The 22,617-nt window shown below is 38.3% G+C and overlaps 1 protein-coding gene across 3 annotated transcripts in view; it reads right to left on the bottom strand.

The window, feature by feature from the left end:
- Positions 1-21,667, bottom strand: part of TRIM24 (tripartite motif containing 24) — a 92,835-nt gene extending 71,168 nt beyond the window's left edge. For all 3 annotated transcript variants that reach the window (XM_082400275.1, XM_082400277.1, XM_082400276.1), the window contains exon 1: positions 20,981-21,667. In XM_082400275.1, coding sequence (XP_082256401.1) covers positions 20,981-21,344 — 364 coding nt within the window. In that variant the 5' untranslated portion in view covers positions 21,345-21,667. The remainder of the gene's footprint in view (positions 1-20,980) is intronic.
- Positions 21,668-22,617: the final 950 nt, after the last annotated feature.

Genomic DNA, 22,617 nt, shown 5'->3' with positions numbered 1-22,617 from the left:
GACTCCATGTACGGGACAGGAAGGGGTGATGAAAAAGGGACACACAAGGAACTTCTGGGGTACTGGCAATGTTCGTTTCTTGATCTGGGTGGTAGTTACGTAAGTGTTCACTTAAACTGTTAACTGCACGTGTGTTTTCTTCACAACTTTAAAAAGTTTAAAAGTCCTAATTTGGGCGGGGGTGGAATCTATTCAACAAAACTGAGAAAGCAGCAAGAACAGTTAGGAAGCAGCTGAAATGACCCTAAGAAACAGAGAAGGCCTGAACTAAGAGGATAGAAAGAAGGGAACAAGATTTTTGACAGATGTAAAAAGGAAAGTTGACAGAATTTGTCTGGGAGGGTAGCTTTAAAAAGTCAAGGAAGAAGCTTTAACTTTTAGCTTAGTACTTTAAAACACACATTGAATATATAGGAAAAGAACAGATAAATAATGAACTTTTCCACAATCAAATTAAATATTATTTAAACAAGTTGACTTTTACTAACTAAATACTGCCACAGGTATGATTTTAAGAGAATTTTTTCTACTTTTAAAATAACGTAATTTGCCCTGACTTAGCATCATGCTTTCCAGTTTTTTCTTTAATTCTACTAATACATGACACCAAGTACTTTTTAAATTACTGTATAAGAGTTATTATAAAAAACAGGAGTCCCCTGTCCAACTGTACAATGGAAGATGATGGATAAGCCCCCATCCAAAACTCCCTCTATATCATCCTAACATTTATTTCTATTAGCTTTCCATTAAATCAAACCATTATGAGCCTTCACTAATATTCACAACTGAGCCACAGAACATATTACATTTATATTTCCTTTCTCAAACAATTTTGTTCATAGTAATTAACAGTTCCTACATTTTACAATTCGCTTAGTTTTTAGGTATTCATCACTAAATCAGCCCTACGCTTTCCAACAAATCCCTTTCAGTATGTTCAAGTGTATCAAGTGGTCTATGAACTTTACTTTCGTTTACTCAGATGTGTCCTCTGAGAAGTCCTTACTCCAGCTCCAGTCTTCCTCAAGCCTGCTGCAAGCTGCTATCCTGGACTTTCCTTCACCATTATCCTGCAAATTCCTTTGCCTGATGACATTAACATAATTATCTATTTGCTTTATGCCAATGAAATAGAAAGTTTCCAAGTAACTATACCAGGAAAATAACTAAAAATAAGCCACAGAATGAAATATAAAATTTATTTTTCTGTTTAGGGAAATAGCATACTAGAGACGCACAGTTAATGTTGTAATTTAAAATCAGTTGAAAAAAAATCCTTTACTATGTCGGTAAAAGTACTCGGTTGATTATATTCACGTGTTCATTTGTTTCGGGGTGGTTTTTTGGGGCGGAGGGGGCTAATACTTTGGTTTTTATTATATAACACTCTTATACTGTTGCAAAAATCAATACTGCAATGCAAGGTACATAAATGGGTCTGGTTTCATGCCTATCCCTTCCCCACTCCCTCTTGTCTCCACTGGTAGCCATTTTTTAGATTTTTATTATTTTTTAAAAAAATATAAGCATGTATTGGGTTGGCCAAAAAGTTCATTATGGAAAAACCCAAATGAACTTTCTGGCCAGCGCAATATTTTCTCTTTCTCCCTCTCTCTTATTTCTTATTGTTACTGAGATATTGCTTTTAGGCCATTTTAGTGGACAGGGGTAAGAAATGCACACTGACACAACTTCACTTCTTCAAAGTCAGCATTACAGTCTTCTGCATCTTGCCATTTTTTACGCAACCGTACATCCTGGAATTCACTCCATAGCAGCCTATGGAGATCTTCCTCCCTCCTCTTTTACGTCTGCACAGTAATACATCAGAGTGTGTTCCACCAGTTACCTACTGCTAGTCACTCCAATTTTTCATTTTTGCAAGCACGGCTGCTACAACCCTGCACATACATAATTGTATACTTTTGCAATTCTACCGTTGTGATGTATTCCTAAAAGTGAATATTGCTGGGTCAGTGAGGATGCATTTCCCATTTTGCTGGATGTTGACAAATTCCATTCCTTAGGAGTTTTACCATTTTTCATTCCCACCAATACCGCTGAGTGTCTTACTTTCTCCACAGTTCCACCCAAAAAGTATAATGCCAAATTTTGGGGGGTAGTTTTGCCATTCTATTAAGTGAAAACATGGTGTTTCAGTACAGTTTTAATTTGTACTTCTACTATTATAAGCATATTGTCATGTTTAATGTATTACTTCTACTCCTTTTCTGTTATCTAAAACCTACTCTTTATCATTAATAAATCTTTCCTTCTGCATTCTTTTCTTTTGTTGTCTCTCTACCTTTTTGAGTATTCACTTATTTTCATTTTCATTGATGTAAACATTTGATGCTAAAAATTTTCTTATGATAAAAGCTTTGGCTATAACACAGATGTTCATGTGGCATATCCAGTCTGTCACCTGTTTTTATAAAGTTTTGTTGGAACAGCCAGATAAACTTGTTTATATATTGTCTACGACCGCTTTCACACTACAATGGAAGGGTTTGAAAGCTGCAAAAGAGATCATATGATCTGCAAACTTTAAAGTATTCACTATCCATCCTTCTGTAAAAAGAGAAAAAAAAAAAGTTTACTGACCCCTGCTACAATGTATTGATTCTGATGTGTCATGTCAAGTAACCTAACAATTCTACTTGAATTTTCACTTTAAGCCAAGAGTTGTTTGGCAGTATGTTCGTTAGTTTCCAGGTGGAAGGGCCTTTTTTTCAATTTTTTGTACTGATTTTTAGTCCAAAAATGCTATATCTATTTGGGGGAAAAATTTTGGAGAGTCTTCTTTATATGTCAACAAAAAATCATTTTTTCATCAATGCTCCACATGCTTTTTCAAAGATGGTGTATTCTCCCATATGCAATACACAGCCACGAGATCCTCCTTTTGGTTGTGTTATTTAGGTCTTAAATAGCCTTATAAAATTTCTGTCCACTTGACCTATCTTCAACTGAGATTTTAAGTCTTCTTTTACTAATTCTTATTGACTCTCCTGAAACAGTTTTAAAAAAATCAAAGTTGTCATTAATATCCATGTATCCAATAATACATCTTCATTAAGACTTGCAGCTTGTAACCTTATAATGTTACCTCTTTAATGATTTCTAGCCTGAGTTCTACCTTGTGCAACATCAAAATAGTGACCTCTGTTTTCTTTTTATTTGATTTGTCTGGCATATCTTTGTCTAACCTCTTATTCTTAACTTTTCTGAGTCTTTCAGTTTTGTGGTTATATCTTTTGCATAGAGCACAGAGGTGGCTTTCACTATGTTAATTAACCTGAAAATACTTTTTTCTCTTAAGAAGCCAGTTAAGCTCATTTAATGATATGCCTGATATGGTCTCAATTCTGTCAGAGAGAATATATAAATGATCTCACTGTGTTTATTTCCTTTGTTCTTTTTTTTCCCCTTCCATATTTCTTTCGGTATCTAGAAAGGTTTGGGTTTTTGTCCTAATGGTCCCTTCTATGTGAATACCTTTATATAACCTTAGTTCTCTCTTAAATACTGTCTACTGATTCCCTAGTATAAACAATATAGAAATTAGCTCTTTTCTTCCTCTCATACCATCTCTGCACTGCATCCCCCAGCATCTATTTAAAGTGATAATATTCTTTGATGCCCTGGTGAATTTCTATAAGGCAATCAATGAGCCTATTAAATCATTTCTTGGTTGTCTGAAATTTATTCTCTAATAGCTTTCTCAGGAAAGATTTATGTGAACTATATTCCTTAAGTTCTTGAATAACTGTAATGTATCTACATTGTCAGAGCATATAACAAGTACATACTACTTTGTCACCCTTTCTCCCGCTTATTAAATTCAGTTCTACAGTTAGACATAAGAATTCCCTGCAGAACATCTTCCCTGTTGTTTTCCTGGCATAAGACATTAATATACAGACTCAACAGCATGGTATTGGCATAAAGACAAAGAGATCAATGGAACAGAACAGAGAGGCCAGAAATTCATACATACATGGATAAGTGACACTTGACAAAGGCAGTGCGGTACAAAAAGAATAGCCTTCTCAGCAGCAGTGGTGGAAAAATTAAAATATCCATATGTAAAATGATCACATATAAAAATTAACTGAAAATAGATCATTGACCTAAAAGTAAAACTTAAAATTATGAAACTTCAAGGAGAAAACATTTGTGTTAGGTAAAGATTTCTTAGATACAGCACAAAAGGAAAATTATAATAAGATAAATTGGATTTTATCAAAATAAGAAATTGGGGATACTTGAAGAAACAACTAAGGCTGGTATACAAACAACATGAGATGAATCTAGAAACTCTTTGTTTGCCAGAAAGTAAGAAGTGTTCAAAAATCAACAGGGGTGTGTCAAAGGACAAGATGTCAACTTGAAGGATTTGTACTACCCAAATGGGAACAATTTGATTATCAAAATTAAAAATTAAAAAATGGATTATAACATATTAAATAAAAAATTTCATAAGCCCATAATGATAGATAAATAAATGGAAAAGGAAAATGTCACTGAAACAGTAAATTATCAACCGATAAGCATGGGATGTTATAAAAATCACCATTTTGCAACATCACAGTAATAACTGATGAAAAAAGCATGAATCAGCTGTGGATGCCCATCAAAAAAGTTTTGGGGAACAGAATATTCACAAAGACCCCAAAGTATCTCACAGGATGTTACGTATTAATTACAAAGGGGAGAAAAGACATCTTTAAGGGTGGAGAAATCTGGCATTCACCCCCTTAAACAAGTGATCAAAGCCAACATCAATAATAATGGGACAGAATGAGATCATGGTTTCCTAATGTAAAGCAGTGAAAAGGACACATCATTTATGCCCAAAATGCTGCTTCAGTCTGGATACAATAAGGAGAGAGAAACCATACATTGAGTTTGAAAAAAGAAGTTTAATATAAGTAATTGTTAACCACATGAAGGAACTGGGTTAGCAAGAACTGGTCAGTAAGACGTAGAGAGAACTCTAAATACAGGTATAATATCAGACATGATATGATACGATATGGCATAATAGCCACTACCTCTAAGGCTGAGACAGAATGCCCAAGGAAGTATTTTCCCTCCAGGGCTGATACTAGACTTTGGTGGAGAAGGCACAGCGGAGGCTTGCACTTTGGTGCTGTACCAGAGGGATTTGTTGGAGATCCAGTCTTTGGAACTCGTCCACAAATGTATTCTATGGAATGTGCTGGCAATCTGTATCTTGGATCCTCACAACATCCCCTCCATCCAAAAAAAACAAACAAAAAAAACCCACAACTGGGTTGAAAGGCAATATTGGGACTACTGGCAAAATCTGAATATGTATTACGTATTAGATAATAGTGTTGTATCATTGTCAAATTTCCTAAATTTGGTAACTATACTGTGCTTACATACAAGATTATCTTTGCATATGTTAAAACTCATCAACTTGTATATTTTAAATACATGCGGCTTACTGTATGTTTAATCTTATCTCAATAAAGCTTAAAAACACTTTTAAGAAGAGAATCTCTATTCTTCAGAGACACATTAACATGTTCAGGGCTGAAGGGTCATGATATCTACAATTTACTCATATGGGTCAGAAAAAAACAACTAAGTATACTAACATGAAAAATTTAAAGAAAATATAGCAAAATCTGGTATCCTTAGTAAGGGTACATAAGAACGATACTTGCTAAGTTCTTACACGTGGTCTTTATGCTTGAAAATCAGTTGGTTGGATACAGTCTCAACTCACATTTTCTTTCTGTGAAAATCTTAAAATCTTTACTCCATGGTCTTCTGGACTCTAATGCTGATGTTGGAGTCTAATGATAATCTGACATTCTTTCCATTATAAGTGATGTAGTCTTTTTGTATAGCTGTCCAAAGTGTTTTCTTTTTCTTTAAAGCCCTAGAACACGTTACAGTGGTGCCTGTTCTGTTTCAATTTTCCTAGGCACATGGTAAGCCCTTTTAATATAGATGTTTACCATCCTTTCAACATTTTCTCTGATTGTAATTTTTTTCTGTTCCGTTGTTTTAGTACTCTTCATATTATAAACATCCATTTATTTATGGGTATGTGAATATAAGATCTTATCACTTTCTCTATGAATTTCTTTGATCTCCTTCTCTACTTGTTTGATTTGTTTTCATCTTTTTCCATCCTTTATTGTTTTTTTAAATTTATTTACTTTTAATTTTTATTTTTGGCTGCATTGGGTGCTTGTTGCTGTGTGCGGGCTTTCTCTGGTTGAGGCGAGCAGGGGCTACTTTTCGTTGCGGTGCCGGGCTTCTCATTGCAGTGGCTTCTCTTGTTGCAGAGCACGGGCTCTAGGCACACGGGCTCCGTAGTCGTGGCACACGAGCTCTAGAGCGCAGGCTCAGTAGTTGTGGCACACGGGCTTAGTTGCTTCGCGGCATGTGGGATCTTCCCGGGCCAGGGCTCGAACCCATGTCCCCTGAATTAGCAGGCGGATTCTTAACCACTGCGCCACCAAGGAAGTCCCCATCCTTTACTTCTTTTATGGTAGTTTCTAGAGTGTCTATTCATTCAAGAACTTTCTGGTTTATTTTCATTTCTGAAATACTTCTAATTTTATTCCTTAACTGTCAGTTTTTCTTTTCATGACATCCTATAGCACAGCCAACTCATTTCTAAACTTTTGTAATTATGGTTTATGTTGTTTTTACGTAACATCCTGTTTCATTTGTAGAAATAGGTTTCATTATATCTCTACTTTAAGACCAAGGTACAATGCTATCTCAATTTCTTTAGATCTATTATTGAGGGCTATTGTCCTTTTTTCTTATATAATATCTTTGACTGGTATAAAACCACAGTAGATTCCATAATTCATATTAAGGGATTTTCCATAATTCATATTAAGGGATTTTCCTGTATTTATAAGAGAAGTTTCCTATGTAGAGGTTGTTTCCTAGATTCAGAGTTCTAAGGTTTCCTCTTACATTTTTACCACAAAGTATTCAAACCTATGGTACCTTAGTGTAACCACGTCTCTAATATTTTCTGAAATCCGCCTCCTCCAGTCCCCCTTCCCACATGTATCTGAACCTTCTCTCTTCTTAACCCCTAAATTCCTATCCTAGTCAACTTGTGTTTATTTGCAGCAGTTTCTTCTCAGCGTGGGGCTCTGTTCTTTTCACTGAATATTTCCAAGAACTTCAGGTACCAGGCTGTCCTAGCTCCCCCAGACTTTCCTGTGGCAAACTCTTTGCTTCATTTCAGACCCATGTTAACAGTGTGTGGACCACACGTTGAGTAACACTACCCTGAAACACTCTGCTGCTTCAGAGAAGGCATACGGGTATCACTATGAATTCTGATCTCTAGCAGCAAACATGATCTGTAATCATACTACGTTTTACTGGGAAATGCCACCCACTTTGAGGACACACAGAGAAACCTTCTATATTTATGCCTTTTCTTGCCTTCTCTCCTGTTCACAATAAAGAAAACGTTTCTTCTCCTATCCAGTCACTAATCTCTCCACCATGCCTTGGATCAATCCTACCCTGCCTTCTCAGAAGCTCACACACTCACAAATCTCTTCTTTTGTATATTCAATAGCTCACTTGGCTGGATCCCAAAACAGATCTACTATATGACCCAGCAATTCCACTCCTGGGTATATATCTGAAAAAAACAAAAACACTAATTCAAAAAGATATATGCACCCAAATGTTTATAGCAGCATTATTTATAATCGCCAAGATACAGAAACAACCTAAGTGTCCCTCAACAGATGAGTGGATAAAGATGTGGGGTGGGTGTGTGTGTGTGTGTGTGTGTGTACACACACACACACACACACACACACACACACACACAGTGGAATACTAGTCAGCCATAAAAAAGGACAAAATTTTGCCATTGGCAGCACCATGGATGGACTTGGAAGGCATTATGCTAAGTGAAATAAGTCAGACAGAGAAAGACAAATACTGTATGATATCACTTATATGTGGAATCTAAAAAAAAAACAACAAACTAGTGAAAAAACAAAAAAGAAGCAGACTCACAGATATAGAGAACAAACTAGTGGTTACCACATGGGGTGGGGGACAATATAGGGATAGGGAAGTGGGAGGTACAAACCACTGGGTGTAAGATAGCATTACAAGGATGTATTGTACAATACAGGGAATATAGCCAATATTTTGTAATAACTGTAAATGGAGAGTGACCTTTAAAAATTGTATAAATAATAAATAAATAAACATGCTTAAGCCTTTCCTATTCACAAAAAAATAAACAAGAAATATTCCTCAACTCCTATTTTTTTCTCCCCAGATACTGCCTTATCCCTTTCCTCCCTCCCTTCAGAAGTAAAGTTTTTTTTTTTTTAACAGGGTTGGTAATCTTTTCCATCTATATCTCTTTACCTCCCACCCACCCCAATATGGTTTTCCCTTCTATCTCTCTACCAAAATAGTTGTGGCCTGCGAGCCTCAACTACTGAGCCCGCGTGCCTAGAGTCCGTGCTCCGCAAGAAGAGAAGCCACTGCAATGAGAAGCCCGTGCACGGCAACGAAGAGTAGCCCCCACTCGCCGCAACTAGATGAAGCCCGCGTGCAGCAACAAAGACCCAATGCAGCCAAAAAAAAAAAAAAATTCCTAAAGGTTTGTCCTAGGTGATCTCCACACTCTACTTTCCAAGAGTAGAAGGGAAGGAAACAGAGGGAAGACAACAAGGAGACCAAAAAGGAAGGGTCAGGGAAGTGGGAGAACTTGAACCGCAAGTCTAGAAGATTGATGAGGACAGAAAGAAACATAAATCAACATATACCAGTACAGAGACAGACAGACACTAAGAATCTCATGTGCTATAGGCTCTCTTCCTGGTTATGCTTAATGCTGAATATATATAGTCAAGAGATCCCAGGGAGACTATTTATCCATAATCAAAGATCTTCTGGTAGTTCTTTGAGGAATAGGGTTGTTTTGCAACTTCAGAGAATTTGAAAAATGTTTTTAAAGACTAGATAAACATGCAAAAACACTGAGGCAATTCAGCTGATACTTATATGTTCACGTGTTGTTTTAAACACAAATATTTGAACATGCACCCTATATATATATTTATTATGTACATATGTTAAAGTACTAGTGTATCTTGTACATAGTAAATCACATAAATATAAGATATTTTTAAAGAATGAAATAAATGCTTTTAAATGTATTGCTAATCATGAAAGCTTCATACCGTTACTGGCTAATGGTCCAAGATGTGATATACACTTATGGCATAGCTCATTAACATAGAGGATGTCAATCAATTTCAAAGAGTCTTCTTATTAATTTTGAAACTTTTAGGCCCAATTCTTGTTAGACCTAGTTAATCATTGCTGTCAACTTCATAATAAGACTGATGAAGAGCCTATAAAGGATCAGTTCTGCCATTCTATGCTGCTATGCTTGCAAAATTAACATTATCTTTATCACAGCTGAATATGAGACGTCAAAGATTCAAGTAATTTAAGCCTGGTGGGAAAAATCACAACTCCATCAACTCCATACACCTGATAAAATTAAACACAAAATGAGGCAGCAACGGTTACAAGCTTTCTATAGAACATGGATCTCCTTGCCTGCTAATCCACCATTGACTGCATATTCAGGTGTCAAGAATGCAAGTATCTATCCCCCTACAAAACACTGAAGAAGTCATTAAATATGAGCAGCCCCGATTTCTCTGGGCTCAGTTTTCTGCATCTTCCTAAACTAGGTAAGAACCAAGCCAACAGTACCCAACCTCGATTACAGACTTAAATGGAACTCTCTCTACACTTTTAATTAGAATTGGGATCACTTTTTTTAAAAGAATTAATTTATAATTTTTTTAATTGAATGAAGTATAGTTGATTTACAATGTTGTGTTAGTTTCAGGTATACACCAAAGTGATTCAGTGTTTTATATATATATATATAAAATGTATATATTCTTTTTCAGATTCTTTTCCATTATAGGCTATTACACGATACTGAGTATAGTTCCTTGTGCTATACAGTAGGACACTGTTGTTTATCTAGTTTACATGTAGTAGTGTGTATGTGTTAATCCCAAGCTCCTAATTTATCCCCCCATCTTTTCCCCCTTTGGTAACCATAAATTTGTTTTCTATATCTGTGAGTCTATTTCTGTTTTGTAAATAAGTTCATTTGTATCATTTTTTAGACTCCACATATCAGTGACATATGGTATTTGTCTTTCTCTGTCTGACTTACTTTACTTAGTATGATAATCTCTAGGTCCATCCATGTTGCTGCAAATGGCATTATTTCATTCTTTTTTATGGTTGAGTAATATTCCATCGTATATATGTACCACATCTTCTTCATCCAGTCATCTGTCAATGGACACTTAGGTTGCTTCCATGTCTTGGCTATTGTAAATAGTGCTATGAACATTGGGGTGCATGTATCTTTTCAAATTAAGAGTTTTCGTCTTTTCCAGATATATGCCCAGGAGTGGGATTGCTGGATCATATGGTAACTCTATTTTTAGTTTTCTAAGGAACCTCCATACTGTTCTCCATAGTGGCTGTACAAATTTACATTTCCACCAACAGTGTAGGAGGGTTCCCTTTTCACCACATCCTCTCCAGCATTTATTATTTGTAGACTCTTTGATGATGGCCATTCTGACCAGTGTGAGGTGATTCCTCATTGTGGTTTTGATTTGCATTTCTCTGATAATTAGCGATGTTGAGCATCTTTTCGTGTGCCTGTTGGCCATCTGTATGTCTTCTTTGGAGAAATATCTATTTAGGTCTTCTGCCCATTTTTTGATCAGGTTGTTTGTTTTTTTTGATATTGAGTTGTATGAGCTGTTTGTGTATTTTGGAAATTAGTCCCTTGTCGGTCACATCATTTGCAAATATTTTCTCCCATTCTGTAGGTTGTCTTTTCATTTTGTTTATGGTTTTGTTTGCTGTGCAAAAGCTCTTAAGTTTAATTAGATCCCATTTGTTTATTTTTGCTTTTATTTCCATTACTCTAGCAGACAGATCCAAAAAATATTGCTACGATTTATGTCAAAGAGTGTTCTGCCTATGTTTTCCTCTAGGAGTTTTATAGTGTCCAGTCTTATATTTAGGTCCTTAATCCATTTTGAGTTTATTTTTGTATATGGCATTAGAGAATGTTCTAATTTCATTTTTTTACATGTAGCTGTCCAGTTTTCCCAGCACCTCTTATTGAAGAGACTTTTTCTCCACTGTATATTCTTGACTCTTTTGTGGAAGATTAATTGACCATAGATGTGTGGGGGGGATCATTTTTTATGGCTATTGCACATGTGCCCTACATCTTATAATTTAGGGACTTTCCAGACTGCTGAAACTGAGGGGCTTTTTTGAGTGGCATCCATATGGAACTTCTCTAGGAATGGAGATTAGACCCTAATTTCACTAGGGTCCTGGTAATGGCCTACCATGATTTTCAATCTTTTGACAGTCATTTTAGTTAAAAACAGATGTGAAAATCCATAAACTTACTTATCTAAATTGTGTTACAATTTGTGGGAGAAAAAAAAATACAACAGGGTGTGCAGTAGAGAAATCCCATCACCTCCAGGGCAGCTGTGTATAGTTTTGTTTTTGTTTTTTTCTTTTATGAGAAGATTTATTCCTAGTTCTACGTCCCAATCTTCCAGGGCTCTAAGCACAATTAAACTTGGGGGGTAGGTGAGGGGAGACCCATTCAGATACAGCACAAGGGACTGCCTAATTTTAGAGGGCAAATGAGGATTATTCGCATTCCATTTGCTAAGCCATGTATTCCCTGGGGCTACATACGCCACGCTTATTCCATGCTTATTTCTAACTCACACAAAGGTACCTTTTGGACTTGCAGCAGCCCTGACTCCTCCCTCAGGATACGTTGTGTACAATACGTGCAATGTAGCCAGTTAACATGCTTATTCATGTGACCACAACAATCTACACATCAAGTACTTTCAAGCTTAATTTATGCAAATAAGTTCTAATGTTTTCCCTCACCTCACTAGAATTTTATTTCATAATGCAGCACACATCCCATTTTAGAGACTACTGGTCTAGTGCATACTTGAAAATGCACGTAAAATTTGAGAAAGGGGTCAAGGTAACAGGAAGACACGAGAGATGTGTGCATCTAGGTGATAGTTTAAATTGGTGCGGTCTCTAAGAAAAATTAAAGGGACAAATCTAAGGATCTAAGAACCAAAGTTTGCTGATTACCCACATTTGAGTATATGAAAAAAGTGCAATGTGATTAAAAAATGGTCTTCGGACATCAACTTTTCACCAGGACAGAGTAACTAGTACCAAGGCAAGCTTGCCTGACATGAATAACTATACGTAACTGGGAAGAATAAACTCAGGAAGTGAGCCCCTATAAATATCTTGATTCTCTGCCTGGGAACTATATCCTGACCATGGTACAGGGAACTAGAGGCTCAGCAGAACACAGCTTAGGAGCCAGAGGAAAATTTGGGCTGTGAAACAGATAAGCACTGGAGAGAAGGGAACTGCACAGAGGAAGGGTGCCAGTAGTCTATGCAGGGTTTCCCCAAATTCTTGGCTGAAGGCTACCACGCATGTGCAGAGTGAGACTTACCAGAAGTCTACCAGAGAGCAACTGCTAAGGGATTGAGAGAAGAGCAAAGATACTAGAGGCCCAGCAGGAACAAAGAGAAAATAAATAAAAAGATGGTAATCTTAAATTGGACCATACTAATAAATTACTTAAAATGTAAATGAATTAAACAATTAAAAGCAAAATTTTACAACTTGGATAAAAAAGCAAGGCACAACCATACACTATCTACAAGAGATACACTTTAAATATAAAGGTTAAAAGTAAAAGGATGGAAAAATAAACAATTTAAACACAAAGATAAAACTGGTAGCTATATTAATACAAGACAATGCATAGGTCATGAAATAGTAGTATGAATGATAGAGAAGAACATTTCGTAGTGTTAAAAAGGGCAGGCAATTCATCAGTAAGACAAAGCTTCAAAATACTTACAGCAGAAACTAACTGGATTAAAGGAATAAAGAGAGAAATCAGCAATCATGATTGAAAATTTAAACATTCTTCTTTCTATAACTGATAGAACAAGCAGACAAAAACAAAAACAACAACAAAGGGACTTCCCTGGAGGTGCAGTGGTTAAGAATCCGCCTGCCAATGCAGGGGACACGGGTTCAAGTCCTGGTCCGGGAAGATCCCACATGCCGCGAAGCAACTAAGCCCACGCGCCACAACTACTGAGCCTGCGCTCTAGAGCCCGTGAACCACAACTACTGAGCCTGCGTGCCGCAGCTACTGAAGCCCATGCGCCTAGAGCCCGTGCTCCGCAACAAGAGAAGCCACTGCAATGAGAAGCCCACGCACCACGATGAAGAGTGGCCCCTGCTCGCTGCAACTAGAGAAAGGCTGCGTGCAGCAACAAAGACCCAATGCAGCCTAAAATAAATAAATAAATTTAAAATATGTACAGCTTTAAAACAACAACAACAAAAAACCAAACCTAGCAACAACAAAAATAAAAATATAATTTGTTTTAACAACACTATCAACCAACTTGACCTAATTGACATTTACAGAACACTACTCCCAACAACTGTAGAATTTAAATTCTTTAAGTGCACATTCACCAAAATAGATGATATGCTAGAACATAAAATGTCTCAATAAACTTCAAAAGATTTAAACCCTACAGAGCATTTTTTTACTACAATGAAATAAGCTATCTAGAAAATCCCCCATATACCTATAAATTAACACACTTCTAGGCAACCCATCGGTCATAGAAGAAATCACAAGAGAAATTTAAAAAAATTTTAATGGAATGTTAATAAAAACACAACACAAAATTTGTTTGAGATGGCTAACACGTGCTTAGAGAAAAAATTATACCTTTAAAGCAGAGACAATAAATAAAATTAACAAAGCCAAAAGTTAGTTGATAAGCCCTTTGTAATAGTAACCAAGAAAAAGAATAAATATGAATTACATATAGAAACAAAAGAGGGGACATCATTCAGCTCCTGAAAACACTAAAAGGATAAGGGAATATTGGGAACAAACTCATGCCAGTAAATGTACAAACTAGCTGAATCATATAATTTTCTTCAAACAATTTACCAAAATGGATTTGAGAAGAAACAAAAAATCTGATAGCTGTATCTCTATTAAAGACACTGAATTCCTAATCAAAACGTTCCCCGTAAAGAAAACTCCAAGTCCAGGTGGATTCACTGGTGAATTGTCAAGTATTTAAAGAAGTATTAATAGTAATTTTACAAAAACTCTTTTAGAAAATAGATATGGAGGGAACACCTCACACCACGTTTTGAGGTATTACCTTGATACCAAAATCAGATAAAAACACAAGAAAACCACACCACCAATGTTCCCCATGAAGAAAAAACAAAAAAAACCCTTAAAGTGTTAGAAATTCAAATCCAGAAGTACACAGAAAGGATAATACATCATGACCAAGTGCGGTATACACCAAGAATTCAAGACTGGTTTAACATCTGAAAATCAATGTAATTCACCACAGCAACAGAAAAAAAAAAAAGAGAAAAACCATATGATCATTTTAATAGATACAGAAAATGCATTTGACCAAAATTTATCATTCATTCATGATAAAAAAAACCTTCAGTACACTTGGAATAGAAGGGAACCTCTTAATTTTGATAATGGGCATTTATAAAAAACAACCAAGCTAACATATTAGTGGTGAATGACTGAATGTTTTACTCCTAAGATCGGGAATAAGAAAATGGATGTCATCTCTCATTTAATATTGAAATTAAACTTCTATTCAATATGCTACCGGAAGTCCTAGCTAGTGCAATAAGGGAAGAAAATGTCACAAATTATAAAGGATGAAAAGAAACAAGTAAAACTACCTGCAAGTAACATGATAGTCTATGTAGAAATTCCTAAGGAATCTACAAAAAACTACTAGATTTAATAATTGAATTTAGCAAGAGAGTAGCATATACAATCAATATACAAAAGCCAATTGTATTTCAATATATTAGCAACAAGTAATTGGAAATGAAAAATTTTAAAACACCAATTTCAATATTGTTAAAGAACATTATCATAAAATATTTTAGAATAAACTTCACAAAATTTGCCCAAGACCACTATAAGAGTACTGAGAGAAATTAAAGATCTAAATAAATGGGAAATAAAACATGTTCATGGATAGGAACAGTCAATATCATTAAGATCATTCTCCCCAAATTGATATCTAGATTCAATGCAATTCCAATGAAAATCATAGCACTTTTGTGTAGAAATTGATAATTCAATTCTAAAAACTTGTCAAGAAATGCAATGACTTTAAAGAGCCAAAACAATTTTGAAAAAGAACAAAATTGTCCAATTTCAAAATCTGCTTAAAAAGCTAAATTAAAAATAAAAAAAACATTATTAGTACTGAACGAATAGATCAATAGAATAGAGAGTAGAGAAACAGAACCATACATATATGTTCAACTGACTTTTTACAAAAATCCCAAAAGTAATATAATGGGGAAAGTACTCTCTTCAATAAATGGTGCTTTAACATACGGTTAAAAACATGAACCTCAACCCTTACCTAGCACAAAAATTACCCAAAATATATTACAGATCTAAATATAAAAGCTAAAACTATAAAAGTACTGAAAGAAAAGACAGGAGAAAAATCTAAGTAAACTTGGAGTAGGCACAGAATTGTTAGAACACTAAAATCACTAACAGTAAAAGAAAAAGAAATTATAAACTAGATAAAATTTAAAACTTCAGCTTTTCAAAAGACACCATCAATAAGAAGGTATAGTCAGGGAGTTTAGGATGGACATGTACACACTGCTATATTTAAAATGGATAACCAACAAGGACCTACTGTACAGCACAGGGAACTCTTATCAATGTTATGTGGCAGCCTGGATGGGAGGGGAGTTTGGGGGAGAATGGATACGTGCATATGTATGGCTGAGTCCCTTTGCTGTGCACCTGAAACTATCACACTGTTAATTGGCTATACTCCGAAATAAAATAGAAAGTTAAAAAAAAAAAAAAAAAAAAAGAAAATGAGGGACTTCTCTGGTGGCCCAGTGGTTAAGACTCCATGCTTCCAATGCAGGGGGCACAGGTATGATCCCTCGTCAGGGAACTAAGATCCCACATGCCGCATGGTGCAGCAAAAAAAGAAAAAAGAAAAAAAGAAGATGAACAAGCAAGCAAAAGGAGTGGAAGAAAATACCTGCAATATATATATATGTAGACAAGTGCCTGGAAACTGGACATATACAAAGAATTTTTACTTTTCAGTAACAGGCCAAATCACCTAGTTTTAAAAATCTACAAAAGCCTTAAACTGAAATTTTACCAAAAATAAGTAAGAATAGCCAATAAGCACAGGAAAAGATGCCCATTATTATTCATCGGGGAAATGAAAATTAAAATCATGAGATACGTCTTCAAACGTATTAGAATAGCTAAAATTAAAGACTAACACCACCCAAATTAGTGAGGACGTTAACTGGAACTCTCATACACTGCTGGAGGGAATGCAAAATGGAACTCCAGGGTAAACATACATTTATGACACAAACAAGCAATTCCAATTCTAAGTATTTACCCAAGGAAATGAAAACATATTCACATAACGACTTGTCTACAAATATTTATAACGGTTTTATTCATAACAACCCCAAACTGAAATCAATAGTAACTTCCATCAGCAGGTGAATATTGTATACAGATCTTAAATCTTAAATCCTTTGTCATTATATATTGTACTCAAAACGTGATTAATACTTTTCTCCAAGAACCAAAAGAAATCAGCTCCCATAATTGATAGTTATATCTTACGGACTGCCAGTTAATAAAGAGAACTGGGCTTCCCTCGTGGCGCAGTGGTTGGGAATCTGCCTGCTAATGCAGGGGACACGGGTTCGAGCCCTGGTCTGGGAAGATCCCACATGCTGTAGAACGGCTGGGCCCGTGAGCCACAATTGCTGAGTCTACGCGTCTGGAGCCTCAAGGGCGGCCGCAATAATGAGAGGCCCGCGCACCGCGATGAGGGGTGGCCCCCGCTTGCCTCAACTAGAGAAAGCCCTCGCACAGAGACGAAGACCCAACACAGCCATAAATGAATAAATAAATAAATTAATTTAAAAAAAAAGAAAGATAAAAAGTCTTTTAAAAAAAATAAAAAAAAATAAAGAGAACTGATGGACTCATATTTTACTCTCCCTTGACCCCTTTCAAAAGTGTGCTCTCAGTATTCTTTAAAAATAGCTCTTAGAGCTTGCTACTCTTTGGCTGAACAGTACATCCACCTACAAAATATTGCACAATGTTGTAACATTTCTCCAAGATCAGTTTGTCTCCTGACTTCATGTACCAATATGTACCTAAAGAAAATGTTTTCTAAGCTCTTCCCTCTTTCCTGGCCATTACTGCATACTAAGAAAATGAAAGTCAGGACTGAGGTAGTAAACCAACTTTAGCTTGTGGTCACTCACCCTCATTCCTTCCAACTGGTTGCCTTACAAAAGTTTAAACCAATGTTCTCAATGGAGGCTTGGTGGCTAGTGTAATTGTGTCTAAGCATTTACAAATTATATGTTTGTTGCTATAAATTAGCTTTGTTTCTTCTTTAAAACAGTCAAACCATTATGTTGATTTTTGTAAAAAATATGTGTTAGAAAAGACTTGCTTTCTATAAAGTTCATTCAGGATATAACAAAGGGAGCACCAAAAAGTACTTAATAGAAAGGGGAACTAGGTCTAATACTGTGGAGAACACTACACCTTGAATTTTTAATTTTCTAAAGAATCCTCTTTGATCAACTGTACTTTGCAATACAATACAGCTTGAGCTAAAAAAAACTCAAAAAAAACCCCCAAAAAACTACGGTTTATGATTATACTCTAGAACTCTAAAACTATGACATTTTGGGCTCTCTGGGGTGAGAGGCCTAGAAATCTAGATTTTTCAACAGGCATACCAGGTGATTCTAGTAGAGCTAAAATTTGAAAACCCTTATCTAAATCTAAAAGAGTATAATTGCAACACATGTGGCTTCAACAACACTTGTTTTGTTTGGCCTACAGAATGTGTGTGTGTGTGTGTGTGTGTTTGTGGGTGGGTGTGTGTGTGGGTGTGTGTGTGTGGGTGTGTGTGGGTGTGTGTGTGGGTGTGTGTGTGGGTGTGTGTGTGGGTGTGTGTGTGGGTGTGTGTGTGGGTGTGTAATTACTTGCCAATATCTAATACTAGAGAAACTTTACATAAAATCCAGACTTCAGACTTCTCGTTAAAAAATAAATAAATAAAAGATCCTCCAACCCTGGCCCTGCACTATCACAGGACAATCTGCTGGAGCTTAGTACAGTTTGCTCCCCTTTCCTTTCACTCCCCACCATTCCCTATTATTTTACCCCAGGCTCATAGTTCTCCATCTCAATTACTTGCTTAGCTCCTGAAGGTATTGTAGTTTGACCTATGATGCCTGTACCCACAAGTTCATTAGGAGAATGAAGAACAGAGATAATCAAATGAACCCTATTTATTTACAGTTGATCCTTGAACAAGTTTGGGGTTAGGAGTACTGACCCTTCCACAGCTGAAATTTCGAATATAACTTACAGTCGGCCTTCCCTATCACCAGTTCCGCATCCTCGGATTCAACCCACCGCAAATCTTGTACTACTCTAGTATTTACTATTGAAAAAAATCTGTGTATAAGTGCACCCTTGCAGTTCAAACTGTGTTGTTCAAGGGTCAAGCGTAGTTCTGAAATATATTGCCTAAACTTTTGTTACAGCTAGTATTAAAATAAGTTTGCAAGGAGAGAGGAAGGGAGAAAATATTCAAGTTATTAAGACTCAGGATAGTATTTTTAATTTATTGAAGATAGCCTTATTTTTTAGAGGTGTATGTGAAAGTATCATTTAACAAAGGCTTCTTCTTTCTTAGTATAAAAACAAAAACATTATCTTCCAATTTAAATGCTTTCCTGAACTCTTGCTTACAATACAAACACAAGGATAAAAAAAATATTTGGAGACTGGAACATTTTGAGAACTCTCTGTAATTGCAAACTTGCCTCAGAATTGAGGATCAGCGCTTTTATTACCCATGTTCTCATTCATTCAGATCTAAATGTCATGGCCTGGCACACAATACATCTTAATTCTAGAATTATGCAAAATTTAGTTCCTAATTGGCTACTGACCCATTTAATCATTTAAAATATAAATAAAAGAAACCCTTAAAAGTGTCTAAAAATTAAGAACTAAAATTTAAGTTTCACCTGTACTAACTTTCCAACAGGTGGGCCATGTCAGAGCAAATCAGCGTGAAGGATCTGAGATTTTACCCTACTTGTAAGCTAACAAAGTAGCTTACCAGGGATGCTGGTTGAAGATACGATACTTGTAGGTCAGATACAAAGGGCAGTTTGTTACTTCCAGTAATAATATAAGCCAAAGCGTCAACATTTTTGCACTGGTTTCCAGAGGCCCAGTTCCCACCTGGCAAAGTGAAGTGGGGCAGTTGATGCTTGCACAGGCAATGGGTTGTGTTGCAGGAGAGGAAACCAAAGCCTAGGGAACCCTCATCTTTTATGATGGGCAATAAGCATGCCTGCCTTTTACCCCAGAAGGAGACATCTATCTTTATTATACTGCACCACATGCATAGCTATTCTTTGCTCTGGTGGAAGACACTATCTCTACCTTCCAAGGCTCTTCCTTATACAAACATCCTTTAAAAACAGAAACAAAAGGCAGTCAGTACCTTCCCTGGCAAGACCTGCAGAAACAGAGAAACCCACGGAAAACTGTCTCTCTCAACTAGACACTGTTCCTAACATATAATTAAATCAAGAATCTAACACTACAACCTATTTAAAAGCATCAATGTCATCTGTTCTTTGACCTAGCTCAACTGTTTAATCTGCATTTTATCTCTGATTAAATCAACTAGTCCCTTTAAAAAAGGCAGTATATATATTAAAAACGAATTATTTCCACTCACTTTGTATTTTTTAAACGGAGGTGCTCAAATATTTGCAATATAAACATTTAAAACCTCAGTTATTCTACTAGAAACAATTTACTGTGCTTACTTTAAGTGTTTCAAACCTGTTAACGTTAGCAATGGGAACTGCCTGTCAAAAGTCTCATTATACAGTAACAAACACCACAAAGAGAACAGTAACTTCAACATTTCCAGCTGCTGCCCACAAAATACAAGAAAATGCGGCACCCCAAATCACTTTGTTCTATTTCTCTTTACCATCTACCGTCTCAAAATAAAATCTCCGAAAGAGAAGGACAACAAAACACCGTCTCTTAGTTCCTTTGTCCCCATCGGAGAAGAGAGAACTGGGGGCTCATTAAGGTAAATAACCCAAAACATGCAAGACAAAAAATAGACGGCATCCGATCTGTAATCAATCATCAAAGAAAGTCACCATCACTTCATCTTCATCCCTCCCTCCCCCTCTCCAGCTCAAATAACAAGGGTACATACGAGATGATTAGGATCATATGGACCTGGACAAAGCTTTGGGGAGGCAGAGGGCAGCGGTTAACTAGATGCAGTCGTCAAAGGACCCGAGATACAGACTACAGCAGACTCCGACAGAGGTTTTCAAAAGTGCGGGCCGCACGGGCCACGCACCCGGGGGGAGAATGCTGGGGAGCAGGAGCAGCAGCGCTGCCAAGTCTACAGCGCCGGTGCAAGTTGCTCGCGGGGCGCGCGGTACGCCGCACAACACGCGGGCCCTCCATGTCACCGCCGGCAGCACGGACCCTCCTCGCCCCTCCCCCGCCGCGCACCCCGGGCGGCGGCGACATGACAGCGGGTCGCTGCGCCGCTCCAGGGCGCCGGCCTGCCCGGGCTCCCCACCCCCCACCGCGCCTGCACCCGCCTCTCACCTTGGGTAGCGAACGGCGAGGAGCCGCTGACCGGCGAGCCGGGGGCGGGGACGGGCGGCGGGGTCTCGGCCGAGCCCAGCATGGGGGCGGGCAGCATGAGGTAGCGCTGGGGCGCGGGCAGGCAGCGCTGGCAGAAGGAGTGCAGGCAGGGCAGCAGCTTGGGCGCCCGGCTCTGGATGTTCTGGTGACACACGGCGCAAGTGTCCAACAGGTTGAGCCGGGCCGCCTCGCCTCCGCGCTCCGAGTCGGGGCCCTGCCGACTCTCGGCCTCGTTCTCCCCGCTCGGCGGAGCCGAGGGCCCCCCGGCGGCCGCCGCCGAAGCCGCCGCGGCCGCCGTCGCCGCCTTCTCTACAGCCACCTCCATTGTCCTGCCCCCGCCGCCGCCGCTGGGAAAGGAGGAGCGGGTTCTCTGCCCGCCGCCGCCCCCGACGACTTCCTTCTCCTCCTCCTCCTCCTCCCAGGCCGCCCGGGTGACTCGTAGGAGAGGGAGGGAGGCCCGGGCCGAGGAAGCCTCCTCAGGCCCCGGGGATCCGCCTCCCGGGTGGCGCGGCCGGAAGAAGGGGATCTGTCAGTGGGGACTGCTCTTCACACCGGAGAGGCTGCGCCCCGTCCGCTTCGCCAACCGCCGCAGTTCTCGTCAAATCCGCCCAGCCCGCCCTCGCCTCCCGGCCTTTCTCTCGGGCCCCCGGACCCACCTCAGGCCCCGCCCCCTCCCTCCCTCTCCCAGCAACCGAGGCGACTGCAAGGAGTGCGCCGCCCAATAGCCGCCGCGCCTGGTCGGGGGGCGGGGCGTGCGGAAGCCCGCGAGGCTCGGACGGCCGCTGCGGGAGGCTGGGAGGTGGGAGGTAGCTTGCCCAGCCCCGCCCACCGAGCTCCTGGAACCGCGGCCTCCGATTGGGCCTTTGTGTGTGTTTAGCTCCTCTAAAAAGATTAAGGGTTTATTTGTTAACGATCGACCACCTAATTCGGTCCGCCTGTGTTAGCTCCTCCTATGGGGCGGGGCTTCACTGTGTCTACCCGACACTGTTAATTAAGTAACTGGTACGAAAAACTCATTTTACTACTGCAGACAGGGGTCCTGTAGGAGGAATAAATATGGTGGGAGGGTAGAAGAATGACGAAGTGGAGAGAGTGAAAAGCAAAGGAAAGAATTTTAAAAAACGGGAAAATGTTGTGTAGAAAAGATATTGTAGAGGAGGCATGGATTTTGCCACCTGAATTTACTCATCTCTCTGATGAATTGCGAGCATGAAGAGTAAGAGGGGAGGTTCTCTTGCAAGTCGGGAATTTTTAAAGGGTTTCCCCAATGAAAAAGGTGAAAGTAATTTTTAAAGTCAGTGATTTGCTTTTTAAGTGAATAAAAATGGTTCATTTTCCAAGGAGTTAATATATAAAGATTGTTTGAAAGTGTTTTATTGCATAAACATGGCATCATTACAAGAAATAGAAATAAATGTCAATACTGATAGCCAAATAATTCTAAAATATTCTTTTTCATCCCCCCCAACCCCACCCCACACTTATATCAGAAGTTGCACATATTTTCACTCTAAAAATGGCCAAAGGGCAAACTCTACGCATCCTAGCTCTCCCTCAAGACCTTACCTTTCCCAAATTATTCCTCTCCTAGCAGCCTC

The sequence above is a fragment of the Balaenoptera borealis genome, assembly GCF_965194805.1.
Source record: "Balaenoptera borealis genome assembly, chromosome: 7".
In the NCBI taxonomy this organism is placed as follows: Eukaryota; Metazoa; Chordata; class Mammalia; order Artiodactyla; family Balaenopteridae; genus Balaenoptera; species Balaenoptera borealis.
The sequence above is the reverse complement of the archived record's forward strand: the minus strand, read 5'-3'. Positions and strand labels throughout refer to the sequence as shown.